The sequence below is a fragment of the Canis lupus genome, chromosome 3 (assembly GCF_048164855.1).
Source record: "Canis lupus baileyi chromosome 3, mCanLup2.hap1, whole genome shotgun sequence".
In the NCBI taxonomy this organism is placed as follows: Eukaryota; Metazoa; Chordata; class Mammalia; order Carnivora; family Canidae; genus Canis; species Canis lupus.
The window spans coordinates 76161551-76177212 of record NC_132840.1 but is presented as its reverse complement, the minus strand read 5'-3'; the positions used below and the strand labels follow the sequence as shown (position 1 = coordinate 76177212).

The window sequence follows — 15662 nt, the reverse complement described above, 5'->3', positions numbered from 1 at the left end:
AGCAATATACATTTATAGTTTTGCCCTGGGGCTGTGATATGGACCATTTGCATCCTACAGAACATCATCTTGATTCATTATTGTGATGACATCAGGCTGATTGGGCATGATGAGCAAGAGGAGGCTACAGCCAAGAGGCCTTGGGAAGACACATGTGCTCCAAAAGATGGGAGATAAATTTCTGAAAGATGTGGGCTAGTATCCCAGTAAAATTTTTAGGAATCCATCCAGTAGTCAGGGACATGCTGGGACCTCCCCTCCAAAGTAAAAGACAAATGACTGCAACTTGCAACCTCTTTACAAAGAGATTCTTCCTTTTTTTTTGTTGTTTTCTTTGGGTTCTGGAGGCCACAGATTCCATACCTAGGGAGACTGCTCCAGCCTCCATCCCAGGTGATATGGAATTCAGCCAAGTTCGCTGTGGGCTGAGAGCAGAAAGAGCTTTGTAGTAGCTCCAGGCCGAAATGCAAGTAACCTTAGAACTTGGGTCATATGTTCAGTAGACCCTTTTTTGGAGGTGTCAGTGGTGGAAAAAAAGATCAAATAGGAAGTTTATTGCAAACCCTAGTGAGAGAACCACAATGTCAGCACCTGGAGTCTTAGAGCAAAGTCATGCCATCTACAGTAAGAATAACATCTCCTGAAAACTAGCTCCTGGAATGCAACTGGGCCCTGTGATGGAACATTTGAACAAGAGACCAGTGACTGGGCAGCCCCGGTGGCGCAGCGGTTTAGCGCCGCCTGCAGCCCAGGGAGTGATCCTGGAGACCCTGGATCGAGTCCCACATCAGGCTCGCTGCATGGAGCCTGCTTCTCCCTCTGCCTGTGTCTCTGCCTCTCATTCTCTCTCTGTGTCCCTATGAATAAATAAAATCTTAAAAAAAAAAGAGAGAGACCAGTGACTATGTGTCCAGACTTCCCATCATGACCTGGTCCTATTGGACCCACCTAGTCATAAAGTCAGGTGGATCCAGGATGTCAAATCAGAGATGAGGGGCAGGAAGCACAAAGTCCCCCAGTTGGACATCCTGGTCCCCAAGAGGGCACCCTCTCATCAGGGGACACAGAGAGAGTCCCACTTAACTATAAACTATGGCTGTGATGTTACTTGGGCACCAAGGCTCCGTGTTCAGAGACTAGAAGAAAAGAAGATGAGCTACTGTCCTGTTAGGAGTCATTGACCCCAATGATCAGGAGGAGGTGAGGCTGCTGTTACATGGTGGGATTAAGGGATAATGTGTGTGGAGCTCAGGTGACCCATTTTGGTGGCTCTGGGTCCTCCCTTGCCCAACTGTGACTGTGATGGGCCAAGTGCAGCAACCCACGTTGAAGCAGCATGCGGTTACCAGGGTCTTAGACTACTTAGGATCTAGGGTTTGGGAGAAACCAAGAAACCACTAGGTAAACAGCAGAGGTGACAGTTAAGGTGATGAGATGGACAGTGGAAGAGGGAGACAAAGGGTACAAGTTGTGACCCTGAAATCAACTGCAGTGACAGGAGCTTTGTTCATTCCCCTAACCACCCTCTTCTAAGTTTCTGCTCAGGAAGAGAGGGCCACCAGAGCCTGAGAGGAGCCCGCCCTCATCGTGAAGAATTGGATCTATACATTGCATGGAGCGGTCTGTGGTAGATACCAGGGCGCACCACTCAGATCCACCTTCAAGAAAGGAATGCTTTCTTGCTACAGGGAGTGTGGTTAGCTGACAGCTTCTAGTTGTTGGCTCCTTCAGGATTTACATCACTGTTCAAACTGAAGTTATGTTCTTGTTGTGTTCCCCAACTGGTGATTGAAAAAAAAAAGTTAGTCAAAGGTCCCAGGCAGAGCTCTTCTTTGCTCCAGACCATCTTACTGGGCTGGCAGATGATCAGGTCTACAGCATGGTCTGTGGCCCCTCGTGCCCAGTCCTTCTCTCCTCCATCACTTTTCTTTCTTTTCTTTTCTTTCTTTCTTTCTTTCTTTCTTTCTTTCTTTCTTTCTTTCTTTCTTTCTCTTTCTTTCTTTCTTTCTTTCTTTCTTTCTCTTTCTTTCTTTCTTTCTTTTTCTTTCTTCTTTCTTTTTTTCTTTCTCTTTCTTTCTTTCTTTCTTTCTTTCTTTTTCTTTCTTCTTTCTTTCTTCTTTTTCTTTCTTTCTTCTTTCTCTTTCCTCCCTTCCGCCCTCCCTCCCTCCCTTCCTTCCTTTTCTTTTTTAAATAAGATTTGTTTTTAAACATTTTACCCATTTATTGGTCAGAGAGAAAGAGAGTGTGCACCACAAGCAGGGGGAGAAGCAGGCTCTGCTGAGCAAGGAGCCTGACATGGGATTCAATCCCAGGACCCTGGCATCATGATCTGAGCTGAAGGCAGATGCTCAATCAACTGAGCCACTCAAATGTCCCTCTTCCATCACCTTCACAGGGGTTATTCCTCAATAAGCCTTTTGCACTTCTAACTCTACCTTAGTGTCTGCTTCCCAGAGAACTGAATCTGGGACACTAGTGTCTTAAATAAATTTACAAGCCCTCTACAATGGAATGTTTTGCTTTGTTGTAATCTGCCATGGAGGTTCCAGATATTTCTGTAGTGGAGTTGTTTCTACCACTTAACCAGTGATTCAATGATGTTCGACCTCCTTGACCTAGTTCAATAAGATGATTACATCTAAGGCTATACTTACATTCTCCCTGAAAAAAGGTAGTTATCCACAGCAGAATCCTTGAAACAGATGGGGTGATATAGAATCAGTTATGCTCCTGAAGATTTCTCCTAAACAGTAAAGACATTTAGAATGAAATTAGTCTGAAGAGCATCACATCGAGATGTTTGTTTCTCTTTCTGCTGTGGAGTCCTGAGTCTTACACATCTAGATTAACTTTCATAAAATGAAAGTGTATATAGTCTAAATGTGTATATAGTCTGTTGGATTATCGTTTTTTCTTAGAAAGATTTTAAATTTAATTGAAATATAGTTAACATATAATATTAAATTAGTTTCAGGTGTACAACATTGTAATTTAACTATTACATACATTATGTATGTAAATGTTAAATGCTCACCACGTTGAGAGTATGACAACATGCTTGACTATATTCCCTATGTTGTACTTTCAATCTCTGTGACTTATTTTATAGTTGAATGTATGTACATCACCTTTGCCTATTTTTCATCTACTCCTCTCCCCTTTGGCAACCACCAGTTTGTTCTCTATTTATTTTATTTTAGAGATCTTATTTATTTGAGACAGAGAGACACAGAGAGAGAGAGAGAGAGCACAAGCAGGGGAGAGGTGCATAAGGAGAGGGAGAAGCAGACTCCTCATGGAGCAGAAAGCCTGATGTAGGACTCGATCCCAGGACCCTGAGAACATGACCTGAAGGCAGGCGCTTTTTTTTGGTAAGATTTTATTTATTTATTTATTCATGAGAGACACAGAGAGAGAGAGAGCACAAGCAGGGGAGAGGTGCATAAGGAGAGGGAGAAGCAGACTCCTCATGGAACAGAAAGCCTGATGTAGGACTCGATCCCAGGACCCTGAGAACATGACCTGAAGGCAGGCGCTTTTTTTTGGTAAGATTTTATTTATTTATTTATTCATGAGAGACACAGAGAGAGAGAGAGCACAAGCAGGGGAGAGGTGCATAAGGAGAGGGAGAAGCAGACTCCTCATGGAACAGAAAGCCTGATGTAGGACTCGATCCCAGGACCCTGAGAACATGACCTGAAGGCAGGCGCTTTTTTTTGGTAAGATTTTATTTATTTATTTATTCATGAGAGACACAGAGAGAGAGAGAGAGAGAGACAGAGAGAGGCAGAGACACAGGCAGAGGGAGAAGCAGGCTCCATGCAGGGAGCCCGACATGGGACTTGATCCCAGGTCTCCAGGATCAGGCCCTGGACTGAAGGCGGTGCTAAACCACTGAGCCACCGGGCTGCCCAAGGCAGGTGCTTAACTGAAATCAGTTGAACAATTGAGAAATCAACTGAGTTGATTTTTCTCTGTTGTTGTTGCTCGTTTGTTTCTTTAGATTCCATATACAAGTGAAATCATATGTATTTGTCTGTCTTATTTCACTTAGCATAACACCCTCTAAGTCCATCCACGCTGTCATGAATGGCAAGCTTTCCCTTTTTTGTGGTTGAATAATATTCCATGGTGTATAGATACCACATCTTCTTTATCCATTCATCTAGCAATGGGCATTTAATTAGCTCCCATATCTTGGCTATTGTAAATAATGCTGCAATAAACACATATCTTTTCAAATTAGCGTTTTTTTTTTTCTCTTTGTGTAAATACCCAGAAGTGGAATTACTGGATCCTATGGTACTTTTTAGTTTTCTGAGGAACCTCCACAATATTTTCCACGGTGGCTGCATCAGTTGACGTTCCCACCAACACTGCACCAGTGCACAAGGGTTCCCTCTTCTTCACATCCTCACCAACACTTATTTCTTGTCTTTTTGATACATGTCATTCAGTAGTTTTATTTTTTTTAATATTTATTTATTCATGAGAGACACACAGAGAGAGGCAGAGACATAGACAGAGGGAGAAGCGGGCTCCATGCAGGGAGCCTGGTGTGGGACTCGATCCTGGGACTCCAGGATCACACCCTGGGCTGAAGGCAGGCACTCAACTGCTGAGTCACCCAGGTATCCCCAGTAGTTTTGTTTCTTAAAAGCAAGTTAAGAAAAAAACCTGACTTAGAAATTATTTCTAATTTTTTTCATCTATATTAGTTAGTATCATGGTAATAATCACTTAACTGCAAGCTGAAAATATCAGGAGTTCAGATTGTAGCACAATTATCTGGAACCTGTATTTTAAAGAATTAATATTATTTGCCCTTAAGTAATATTTCTTTCTGTGCTGGCCTTACTCGTTCTAGACACTGAGCTTGGACTAAGCTAATAAATGCGGCTTAATTATGAGAGAAGTGGCATTGGCTCTTTGTAAACCACACTGAATGCCACTAATGTTTATGAACTAATCAGCGAGATTTTCTAGATCTAAGATCTAATAAAAGACATTCATCTCTGAAATTTAAATAAGCACTTAAAGATGTTTCTGAAAGCAACTTTAGTATCTGTATCTAGCCAGGGAGTTTGAGTGGTTAATTCTAAGGAGACCCCTATAACCAAAAAGGTTTATAATTGGCATTATTCTAACATTCTTGCCAGCACATTAGCAATAAAGCTTGAAAGAGGATGGCGGGCAGACACATTATATTCCCTATACACCACATAGTACCAAGTAGTTCTTCTAGAAGAATTTCACTGATCTGTAAGAAGCAGCTCTGATCAAAGCTTCCCATAGACAATAAGCAGAGGGTTTCAGGGCTATTAATCCATCACTTTTCAAGAGCATTCAGCTGAAACAAATGCTCATACATTGTTAAGGATAAATAATACATATACCTTCTCCTGCAGAGGTGAAATCTCACCAATGATTAAAAATTAGATTCCAGAGGAAAGATGGCTCAGAAGATAAACGATATGCATGGCTCATGAAAATCTGTAATGTGTTGAATTTAAGTGCCTAGCTTTGCATGCCTAATTGGGATGAACCCTATCTTAGCTGCACAAACCAGGAATCACATATCAAGAACAAGACCAGTAAAGTCTTTAACTTTGCAGGGATGTGACAAATAATAAAGTCAGGAGAAAATGTTCTTTTGATGTATCTGTCACGCAGAACAATTTGGCAATATCTACCAAAATTACAAACACTTTGACCTTTTGATCCAGCGATCCCACTTTGAAAAATGTATTCTACAGACTCATTTCAAATATGTAAAAGAACATATGCTGTTTACTGCAGCAAATTGAAAATAGTAAATAAAAGAGAGGGGGATTGGGATGGAGGGAGAGAGAGAAATGGAGGGAGAGGAAAAACTCGAATGTCTATCAGTAAGGTTCAAGCAAAATTATAAATTATGTCTATAAATGGAATATTATATATTGTACTGCAAACAAAGGACAATGTGATTCCCTATGTACTGCTATAGAGAGATCTCCAAGACATATTTTACATGAAAAAAAGCAAGGTGCATGTTAGCGTATAATAAGCTAACTTTGCTGTATAGAAGGGGAACAATATATATTATTTGCTATTATTTGTGTATACTCTGGAAAGACACATAAGAAACTAATAAAAGATGAAGTACAGGGACTTAGGGTAGGGTTTTGCAATGTATAACATCTTTACGTTGTTTGATTTTTGAACCATGTGAATGTTTTCTGTGCAGAAATTAAATGGTTTTTAAAGAGACTTCTTTTTGCAAACAAATTGAAATTCAAGCCAAATGAAATTTTAACACAACCAAAGCAATTCATAACATCCTGTCTCCCCTCTTTAATAGCGGAGTAAAGCTTACATCTGCCCTCAACTATATCAGATATTTCGGTAAACATTTTTTTCCTCTTAAGTCTGTATTTTTTGTTGTCTGCCTCTTCTTATTCCCACTTACTTAACACCTTAATTGTATTACTTACAGTGACTACGAAGCATTCAGGGATGGAGAGTCTGTGTGAGACTTGACAAACTGAAATTGCATTGTAATTTTTTGGCAGATCTAGATCTTGCAGACCATAATAGATAGCCTGTCTTCTCTATTTTGTCTGCAATATTTATATTACTCACAAGGTTCTCACTTACATTTTAAGGAGGAACAATGAGCAGTGACAGCCTCCTGCCTTCTCATAACAAAACCCTTGCAACAGGTTGCAGTCAGTTATAAAACCGTTTTCCCTCTATAAACACCCATTTTAAATCCACTTAAACACTGTTGCCTCTTTGATAGAAGTCTGAGTCCAAACTGAGTGACCTCTCACCTTTTGACTGTTTTACTGAAACAAAGTTTTAAGACTGTGGAATGTCCTCAGGTTAAAAACCAAATTCTCAGTTTTCTTGCATCATATTATTGGCTCATGTATTTTTATCAAAAGCACCCATCACAAGTGTCCAGGTGGCACTTCAGAGGAGCAGTGAGGACAACGGGTACATATCAACTATAATCTCACAATCCTGGGAATGGCATGAGGATAAATTCCAATTTGGATTTAGAGCCATCAGCCACATCAGTGATTTTGTTATAGAGCAAATCAATTTAGCAAATGGATAGAGGAACATCTCGTTTTAATGAAACATAAAGACTGACAATAAACGGGTATGTGTGTGAGCATGTGTGGAGGGTTATGGAGAATTTTAGCAGCAAGTATTACATACTAGCTGTTGTAAATGCATGGACTCCACAGCCAAATTCCTTGGGTTTGAATCCTGGCTCTGTTAACCAACTGTGTGACTTTGGGCAAGTTACTTAACCTCTCTGTATCTCAGTCTCTTCACTAGGAAGAAGATGGGGATAGCAAGTGCTAACCTCATAGGGATGTCATGAAGACCAAATGGGTTTAATATAAGGTAGAGCATTTAGAATGGGTCCTGGTTGAAAATAAATGCTCATTACTAGTGTTTAGAAGAAACGTGAGAAATAAACATTGTAAGCTCGGACCCCTGGCAATGAGTCATACAACCAGCACCTCTATCCACTTACGGCTCTCCTTCCCCCTGGGTTATGAGTTTGTTGCTCCCCCTTTAATATGCGTGCCTTCAAATAGAGTGCAAGCAAACTATTCCGGTGCTGAAACTGCCTTGAAGAAAAGTGGTAAGACAAAACATTAAACAGTTATTAGAAATTCTTATTTTAAGAACTGATTTCCTGGGGTGCCTGGTGGCTCAGCCGGTTGGGCATCTGCCTTCAGCTCAGGTCATGATTCCAGGGTCCTGGGATAGAGCCCCACATCAGGTTCCCTGCTCAGCAGGGAGCCTGCTCCCCCTGCTTGTGGTGTCAAATAAATTAAAATAAAATCTTCAAACAAACAAACAAACAAACCTGATTTCTTCAGGTTGATCTGTCGGGATCAATTATTATTTAGGTCAGCATTTCAGTGTTTTGAAATAGAGTTGTAAAAATGCCACTGACTCAGCAGAATAATGCTAAACTGTATTAGTAAAAAAAAACCCAGTTGTGAAGTTCTCTTTAGTTCAGAGTAAGGTGGGAAGCCAGCACAAGAACCTCTCATGTGTAGTATATTCAGATATACATATATGCATGCAAATATACATATTTCAATATTTTAATGTTTGTTAAAATAAAGCTCAAGATTTCCAATGTTAGTCTAAAATTTTTGAAGGAATAAACAATTATTATCTAAAGGAGTTACAGTATGATATGCTATTTTTTTCCCATGGATTAACTCCATTCCTAAACCCTGGTGACATTAAAAAGTTAAAAGTAGATGGGGACACCTGGGTGGCTCAAAAGGTTAAGCATCTGCCTTCAGCTCAGATCATGATCTCAGGGTCCTGGGATCGGGTCCCGCCTTGTTTGGGTTCCCTGCTTGGCAAAGAGCCCGCTTCTCTCTCTGATGAATAAATTTAAAAATCTTTAAAAAAAAGTTATAAGTAGATGAAATGACCTATATGAGTTTTAAAAGTTATATGATTAAATTTAAGCTCTGAATTTCTAAGTTGAAGATAACTTCCTTCCCAGAGGAGAGTTGGAAAGAAACATGTGACTTCATTTCTTGAAAGGTAACCTTCTTCATTTACATGCATTCTAGTAACCAGTGGGAATCATAGTATCTTCCAGCCCAATGGATACTGGATGTCTTGACATAGGTCTACCTTGCAAATATACTCAGAGAAGGTCATAATAAATACTAACTAAACAGCATTTGGCATAGAATTTAAAAGTATACCCTGAAATTTGAGTAAGGGGAAGAAATATTTAAACAGATCATGATACATCCTTCTGGAACACTGAGAGAGAAGTTAATAGATTCGGTCTTCTAATTACAGAAATAAAGTACAGTTCTTGGAACTTCATTCTTGATATAAGGTTAACTCATTGCATCTTACCAATAAATTATTGATAAGTGGGTAGGATTCAAGTGTCCCAAACTCCAATTCTTACAGAAAATTATTTTCAAAAGGCAAAAAAGTGTCACTTGAAAAAAATGTAAATTTTTAGTACATCAAATTGAGGTTTTCATCCTTACTCAAAAAAGAGGATGCCAAGTACCTCAAAGGGAGGTCTTTATCCTTAAGAGGATAAAAAGGGAGTATGAAGAACATGTTAGAAGCATAAAAATTTGCTAACACTAAAGCAATGACATGTTTCCTATGAATCTTTTTGCAGTTTTCATTTCTAACTGGCAAAATTCCAATGAAATTCGTGTGAAATGGTCAAATTCTTCTCAGCTTCAGCCAACTCCCCGGAGGACTCAACCACAGCAGTGATGTCAACCTTTGGCTATATAAGAATAAATCACAGATCTTGACCCCAGACCTCCAGAAAAAAAATCAGAACACAAAGAGAAAGTGGACTTGGATTTTTAATTTTTTTAAAGATTATCTATATATATATATATGTCTTAATAAAAAGTGCAAAGAATAGACCTTCATGTTTAAATTATATTCTAAAATAAAATATATATTTCCATTAGCTGCAGGAGACAACTGGCAAGTAAAGAGCCTGAGAGATCCCAGTCCCTCTCCATCACTACAATGGACATATATTAAGGAAGCACCTATGAAAAATAGAGTGTTCACAACACATCTGGTAACACAGATAGCTTCTGGGTGTACTTGAAAGCAGTTTGTTTGCGTTTTCAATCTAACATGAAATGAAGGGAAAAATCAAATTCATAAACAGAAATGACATTGCTTAGAACAATCTATTATTTTGTATTCCTGTTTTGTATGCCCTAGAGCCTAGCATTCGCCATGGAGCAAGTCACGCTCACGCATGCACTAGTAAGAGCCATCACCGGTGTGCCTAGAATGGGGGTCAGTGCTCTGTGGTCGGGACACTGCTGCTCTTAGCAACATAGATGAAAGGTTGGGCGAGAACTGAACTCGCATTTCTCTAAGTGAACAAAATTTAAAACAGATCATCATAACATGTGGCTCTCTTACACGTAGCTCCTGTTTTGGGCTTATTTTCACCAAAAGGTCTTAGAGAAACAAGGTGTAGAATATCCACTGCTTTCTTATGTATTCATGGTCATGGTGGCAATAGGTTGCAGAAACAAGAGAAACTTAATAATAACAACAACAAAAGAAGACACAGGACTCTGAACTTTTTTTTTTTCTCCTGTAAAGCAATCTGAGCTATTTCAACAATTCAACTTCAAAAATTGATTTCTGTCGTGGCTTCAGTAGCCACATGCGGGAACGGAGGATCCCTTGGTTTTGAACTGGCTTTCTTCTATTACTCCTTTCCTTTTTTTCTCAACTGAAAGAATTTCTATTTTAGAAAAGATATGTTCTATACACTGTGCCTGCAGCAACATATCCGTAATACTGGCTCCGACAGCATTTTGCCTCATAAATGCCGGTAATAGGCTCTTGCTGCATGTGAATAAAGTCTATATTAAAATATAGAGAAGCTGCTGCTGCCACCGATTAGGCATAACTTTTAGACTCAAAAGGTCCATGGTCTGTCTCCTTCTTTTTGGCCTGTTATAAAAATAATTTGGGTTACAAGTGTCTACACAGCACCAATTTTATTTCAAAAGCAGCATCTTTACCCAGCCGCCCAAATAAATCTACAAGTACGCATGCTCAAATAGCTTTTCTCTTTTACTTCTGTTCTGTAGCTCTAAAAGACCGGTAATTGCATTAGACTTTGTCTCAATCAAAAATTGTTCGGCAATTATTAAAACCATCAATTACAATGCCCTAAAAATACCCACATCCACTGAATTAGATGAGAAGTTCCCCTGACATGCAACTGTATAATAGAGGAATTATGCCTGCAGTTGATGGACACTGTGTTCTGTCGAACAGAAGGTCTCTAATAGTAAAAAAAGCATTTCATAAAACTTTGTCATATATAAAATATCTTATTGTGACCATTCCACTTATGATTAAAGCACAACGTAAGTGTTTGCTCTGCCTTCTGCTGTGGGACAGTCAGGGGTCATACAACCTCGAAAAATAAGAGTGCATCTGTTTCCCAGGCTGACAAAAGCGGCGGGCTCAATTACACTGTTTCTCTCTCAAACTCGTCTGCACTCATGCACACATACACAAAGCACCCACGGTTTTTATCTTCATGACACTGTTGCCACACTTTTTTTTTTCCCACTTCCAAAAATCTGTCAGGAGAATGTGATTGCAAAATAATTATTCTTGTCTATACCCAGACTGGATCACCATTGCTCATTCTTGTGATTTTGAAAGATAAAGTCTGCGACAGAAGGAGAATGGGCTTCATTCATCTTTCTCAAACCCTTTGGTTTCTACCTTTAATGTTACGGTGAATGTTGACTTGACTCAGGAGGCCTGGGTCAAAGGCTTTATAGATACTGAACCTGAAGTGCATTAAGAGAATAAATATCTGCTGTTATGGCATAGGAGAAATTTTAAAAAGTAGCGATAATAATCACAACTCTGCAGATGTGAAGAATTTATGAGTCATCTAAAAATTTCATAAGAAATTAAAGACTTTTGTAGGAGCGGTGGAATCACATAACAAAGGTCAAAAGGCCAAATGTAATCCGATAACGATTACATTCTCTGAAAATACTTCATGTGCATATCATCTGCCCTTAGTGATGCCGTCTTCCCCGAGTCTCCCATCTGCAAACACGGTGGACCAAGAGAAACGTCTACCAAACAAAGGGGTCACCCTGATTAACAAAGGACTAAAAAGAACAAACGTAAAGATTCCAGGGCAGGTGGGGGAACTAGTGCTTTAAATATGCGTCTGCAGAAAGTATGACTTGGAGGCAATTCTGAAGTTTTGACACTTAGACTTTACTCATAGATTAGGCAGCGTTGTTCTTCTGTGAGGGCAGCTAAGTTGAAATGTGAAACAAAAAGAACCGCCCAATTACGACATCACAGAATTCCAGGGAGGAACTGGGAATCAAAACTCTCTTTGATTAAAATTTCCCACTTTTAATGCAAAGTGCAAGAGCCAGGGCTTCAAGTGACGACACAGGCAGGGAAGTCCCGACACGCCTCTCCTGGACAGCCTGACTTTTCTCTCTCTTGACCCCCTCACACACACCATGGAGAGCCTGTTAGCTAATTCCCAACTCTCCCGGCACGTTTATCCATCTCTATTGGATTCTTCATAAAGTCAGGCCTCTATTCCCAATGGTTTAAGGTGATGAGAGATAGCTAGATATGAGGAAATATCATCAATTAGCAAAAATAAAAAGAACTGTGGAATGTGACACATTTCATATTATGGAAGTAAGGGTGGGCGTCATGTGTGCACAACACTGAAATGGACACCATGACTTCCAAAGGGACCAGGCTGCTCTGCCTTGGGCTGCCAGAACAGCAGCGAGGTTTCCTGGAGTTCTAACTCTCCATCCGCTCCTCTTCAAGATCCTAACAGAGTTACAGGTTCTAACTGAATACCTGAGTTCAGAATCAGGTCGAAAAATGCTTAAAACATAAAATTATTTCAAAAGGGAGAAATGAAAAAAACTGCCCACACTGAGAAAAGAGAAGTTACTTATGGACAGAATAAAACTGTTAGGTAAACGTGCTGACACAAGTCAACATGAAAAACTGAACCAACACAGGAAAGGAGGGAGAGAGGGAGGGGAAATGGAAGAACTGGCCCTTCCCATAAAGATCCCTGCTCCTGATTGAACTCCTACAAGTTACCCTGCTGAGGGGGGACACACTGTTCATGCTTTCTTCACAAGTAAACCTAAATGGTCACGATAACCAAGCGGTAGACACATCCCAGTGAACACAGTATGAAATTGGTGATTTCTTGGTCATCTTTCATGAGGGAGGGCACGTGGACTGGAGATGTGGCCAATTCTGCTGGCTGAGCTGAAGAACTCTGTGGTAGAAAATGCCAAAAACAGCCCCCTACCCATCCTAGGGGGAAAAATATACAAAACCCCCCAAAACCTAAACAAAACAAAACAAAACAAAAACCACCTTCTCCCTCCTAAAGAAAACCACGTTGAAAACAAATGCCCTGCAAGAAGTCCTTATGTATGTGTTTTTACAAGGCTGGTAGAGGTTATTTTGTTTTGGATTCCACATAAATTTTATCTCCATCCCTAATGCCAAAAGAATGCAGTGCCCGAGAGCTGTACTTCATTTCCTCTGGGCCAAAGGGTGCTTCATGGTCAAAATAGTAGAGAAGCATGTTGCTTGTGGGTAACTGCACTAGAGTTTTTAATTGTTTCTTTAGTTCTGCAACTGTTTGGTCCAGACGAATGCTCATTTCTTCCACCTGGTCGTTAAAGTGGACTTCTACTTTCGCACTGCTCTGGGGTCTGAGGTCCACTTCTGCCAAAGGCTCCAACTTCCCATATTTTGTAATCAGTTCATGATACCTAGAAAGATAAGAAAACAGTGTCAGCTTAAGCCACTAGCACATGAACTACAAGAAAACTAGACTGCTACAACCCTGTTCTAATATCATCTCCATCTATCCATCTACCTGGTGAACTATTTGTGTAATCTGTGATTTGCTACAGTTGCCCTTCTGAGGCCACAGTAAAACCACATCCTTGTGGATAGGAGAATTTGCCCTAAAGATGGTCACCATGCCTGTTATTCATCATTATAGAAGAACAGACTTGGGGAGGAAAGGAGAACCTAGAAAAGTAGACACTACAAGGATTATAGAGAGAAGTCTAATCACAAGAACTTGCTTTCTTGGGTGTCACCATCAAGAAGAGCATATATCTAAGCATGTGTTGCTTGGTAACCGATGAGAAGATGAAAGGAGGCCAGTTTCTGACTACCAGAGAAGACAACTTACAAATGACAACAAAAAATCTAGTTGTATGTGAGCTGTTAATCCAGCCTTTTCACTGATGCTTTGTTTGAAATGTTCCAGGCTCGTCTCATTGGCTGTCATACAAGGACTTTGTAGAAGAGTCAAGAATACATTCTTGTGTGGTGCCTGGGTGGCTCAGTCGGCTGAGCATCTGACTCTAGATTTTGGCCCAGGTCATGATCGCAGGTCATGGTCTCAGGGCTGTGAGACTGAACTCTGTGTTGGGCTCCATGATTAGCGGGGAGTCTGCTTGAGACTCTCTGTCTCCCTCTGCCCCCTTCCCTGTGCTCTCCCCTGCCTCCACTCTCTCTAAAATAAATACATAAATGTTAAAAAAATACATTTTTGTGAAAAAGTGGAAAGTGGCAAATGAGGAATAAAGTTCCTTGATTGAGGCAGGAATAAAGAGAAAAGTGAGTTATAGAGGTGAAACTAGGGCCCACAAGGTGAAATTTCCCCTGTGGTAAATCCTGTCTCCAATGCCAGCCTTGCAGAATCTAGGTCTGATTTTACTGAGGAAGTGGTACAGTTTTCTACAAATCAGAGAAAGAAAAAAATGATGAAGATCTGATATCAGCTTTACTATACCCAAGACCTACTGATCAGGATCAGAATGCAATGGTCATGTAAGACTATTCCCCCACTCTACTTATAGCTTTAGCTCAGTTAAATCAATGTTATGAGGCTGGTAGGTATTAAAGACGTGGTAAGATGTGTGAGGGTAAGGATGGCGGTACTAATTTTCATCAAAGGGAGTAACAGGATATGGTAAAACAGTACTGGCTTTGGAGTCAGGAGATCTGACTTCAGCGTCTTCACTCCATCTTATAATTAGCTGTGTGACTTTTCAGCTCAATCCCTTTGTACCTCAGTTTCCTTATTAGTAAACTTGGGATTAAAAAGTCTGCCCTTTCTACCTTATAAAACAGTCAAGAGAATTATAGAAAACAATAGATGAATAAGTACTTTGTAAAAACTAAGTTCCTATACAAATAAAGAATATCAGCATTACATTCCTATTCTGAAATTCACATTCAAACAGACATATTCCTCTAGAAAATAATTTATTGAAATCTATTTAGAACTTCGTGGAAAAGATGGTGGCATGATGAAACAGACTACGAATCTTCTCCCAGAACTTGTGTCAAGAACAAGGGTAGTTTTTAAAAGGATAAAAATATCACCAGCAATGATTAACATAAGAAGAGAGGGAATAACCTTACTGCGATAGGCTTTTAAAAGGAACCAGCTGTGTACTATATGGTTCTGCTATGCAAAGATCCTAATCCAACCACCAGCATCCATTATGGGAAAAGAAGCTAAAGAGTACACTCCTGAATGTACTAACACCTCCGAGTTTGGGAAAATTGGGCTAATGGTTAAGGAGCAAGCCAGAAGGAAGGCTGAGGAAACACTTGGGAGACTAGAAGCCTCTCTGTCCCACGGCCTGGATGTCAGGATCTCAGCAAAGGCCAGCAAATCAAACCAAACCAAAACAAGCCCAAAGAAACAAAAAACAAAAATACCAGCACTTGAAATTTTCCAAGGCTCCAAATTAAAAAAGTGAAATGATTCAAACTCTAAAGGTATCTTTCCCTACCCCTATCTCCTAGTATATGCCTTCAAACAAGTGAAACTAGGCTCTGATAATTTAACAAAATCTCAGAAAAAACAACAGAACACACAGGGTCAGATAAAAGCTGAACCCAACTCCAGAGATGGTTTCTCTTCAGACTACAGAAAATTAGAACTGTAACACCCCCACTCTTAAACTCCGCCTAGGAGAGACAAAAGAAACAATGGTGAAGGGGTCAGGGAGAGTTTACTTATACTGCGTTTCAGTAAAGACATGGCC

The 15662-nt window shown here is 40.1% G+C and overlaps 1 protein-coding gene across 8 annotated transcripts in view; it reads right to left on the bottom strand.

The window, feature by feature from the left end:
- Positions 1–9356: 9356 nt before the first annotated feature.
- The window catches only part of TBCEL (tubulin folding cofactor E like), a 72857-nt gene continuing 66551 nt past the window's right edge, over positions 9357–15662 (bottom strand). For 6 of the 8 annotated variants that reach the window (XM_072822394.1, XM_072822397.1, XM_072822396.1 and 3 more), the window contains one exon: positions 9357–13358. In XM_072822394.1, coding sequence (XP_072678495.1) covers positions 13040–13358 — 319 coding nt within the window. In that variant the 3' untranslated portion in view covers positions 9357–13039. The remainder of the gene's footprint in view (positions 13359–15662) is intronic. The other 2 variants (XR_012028778.1, XM_072822400.1) reach the window with 1 other exon arrangement.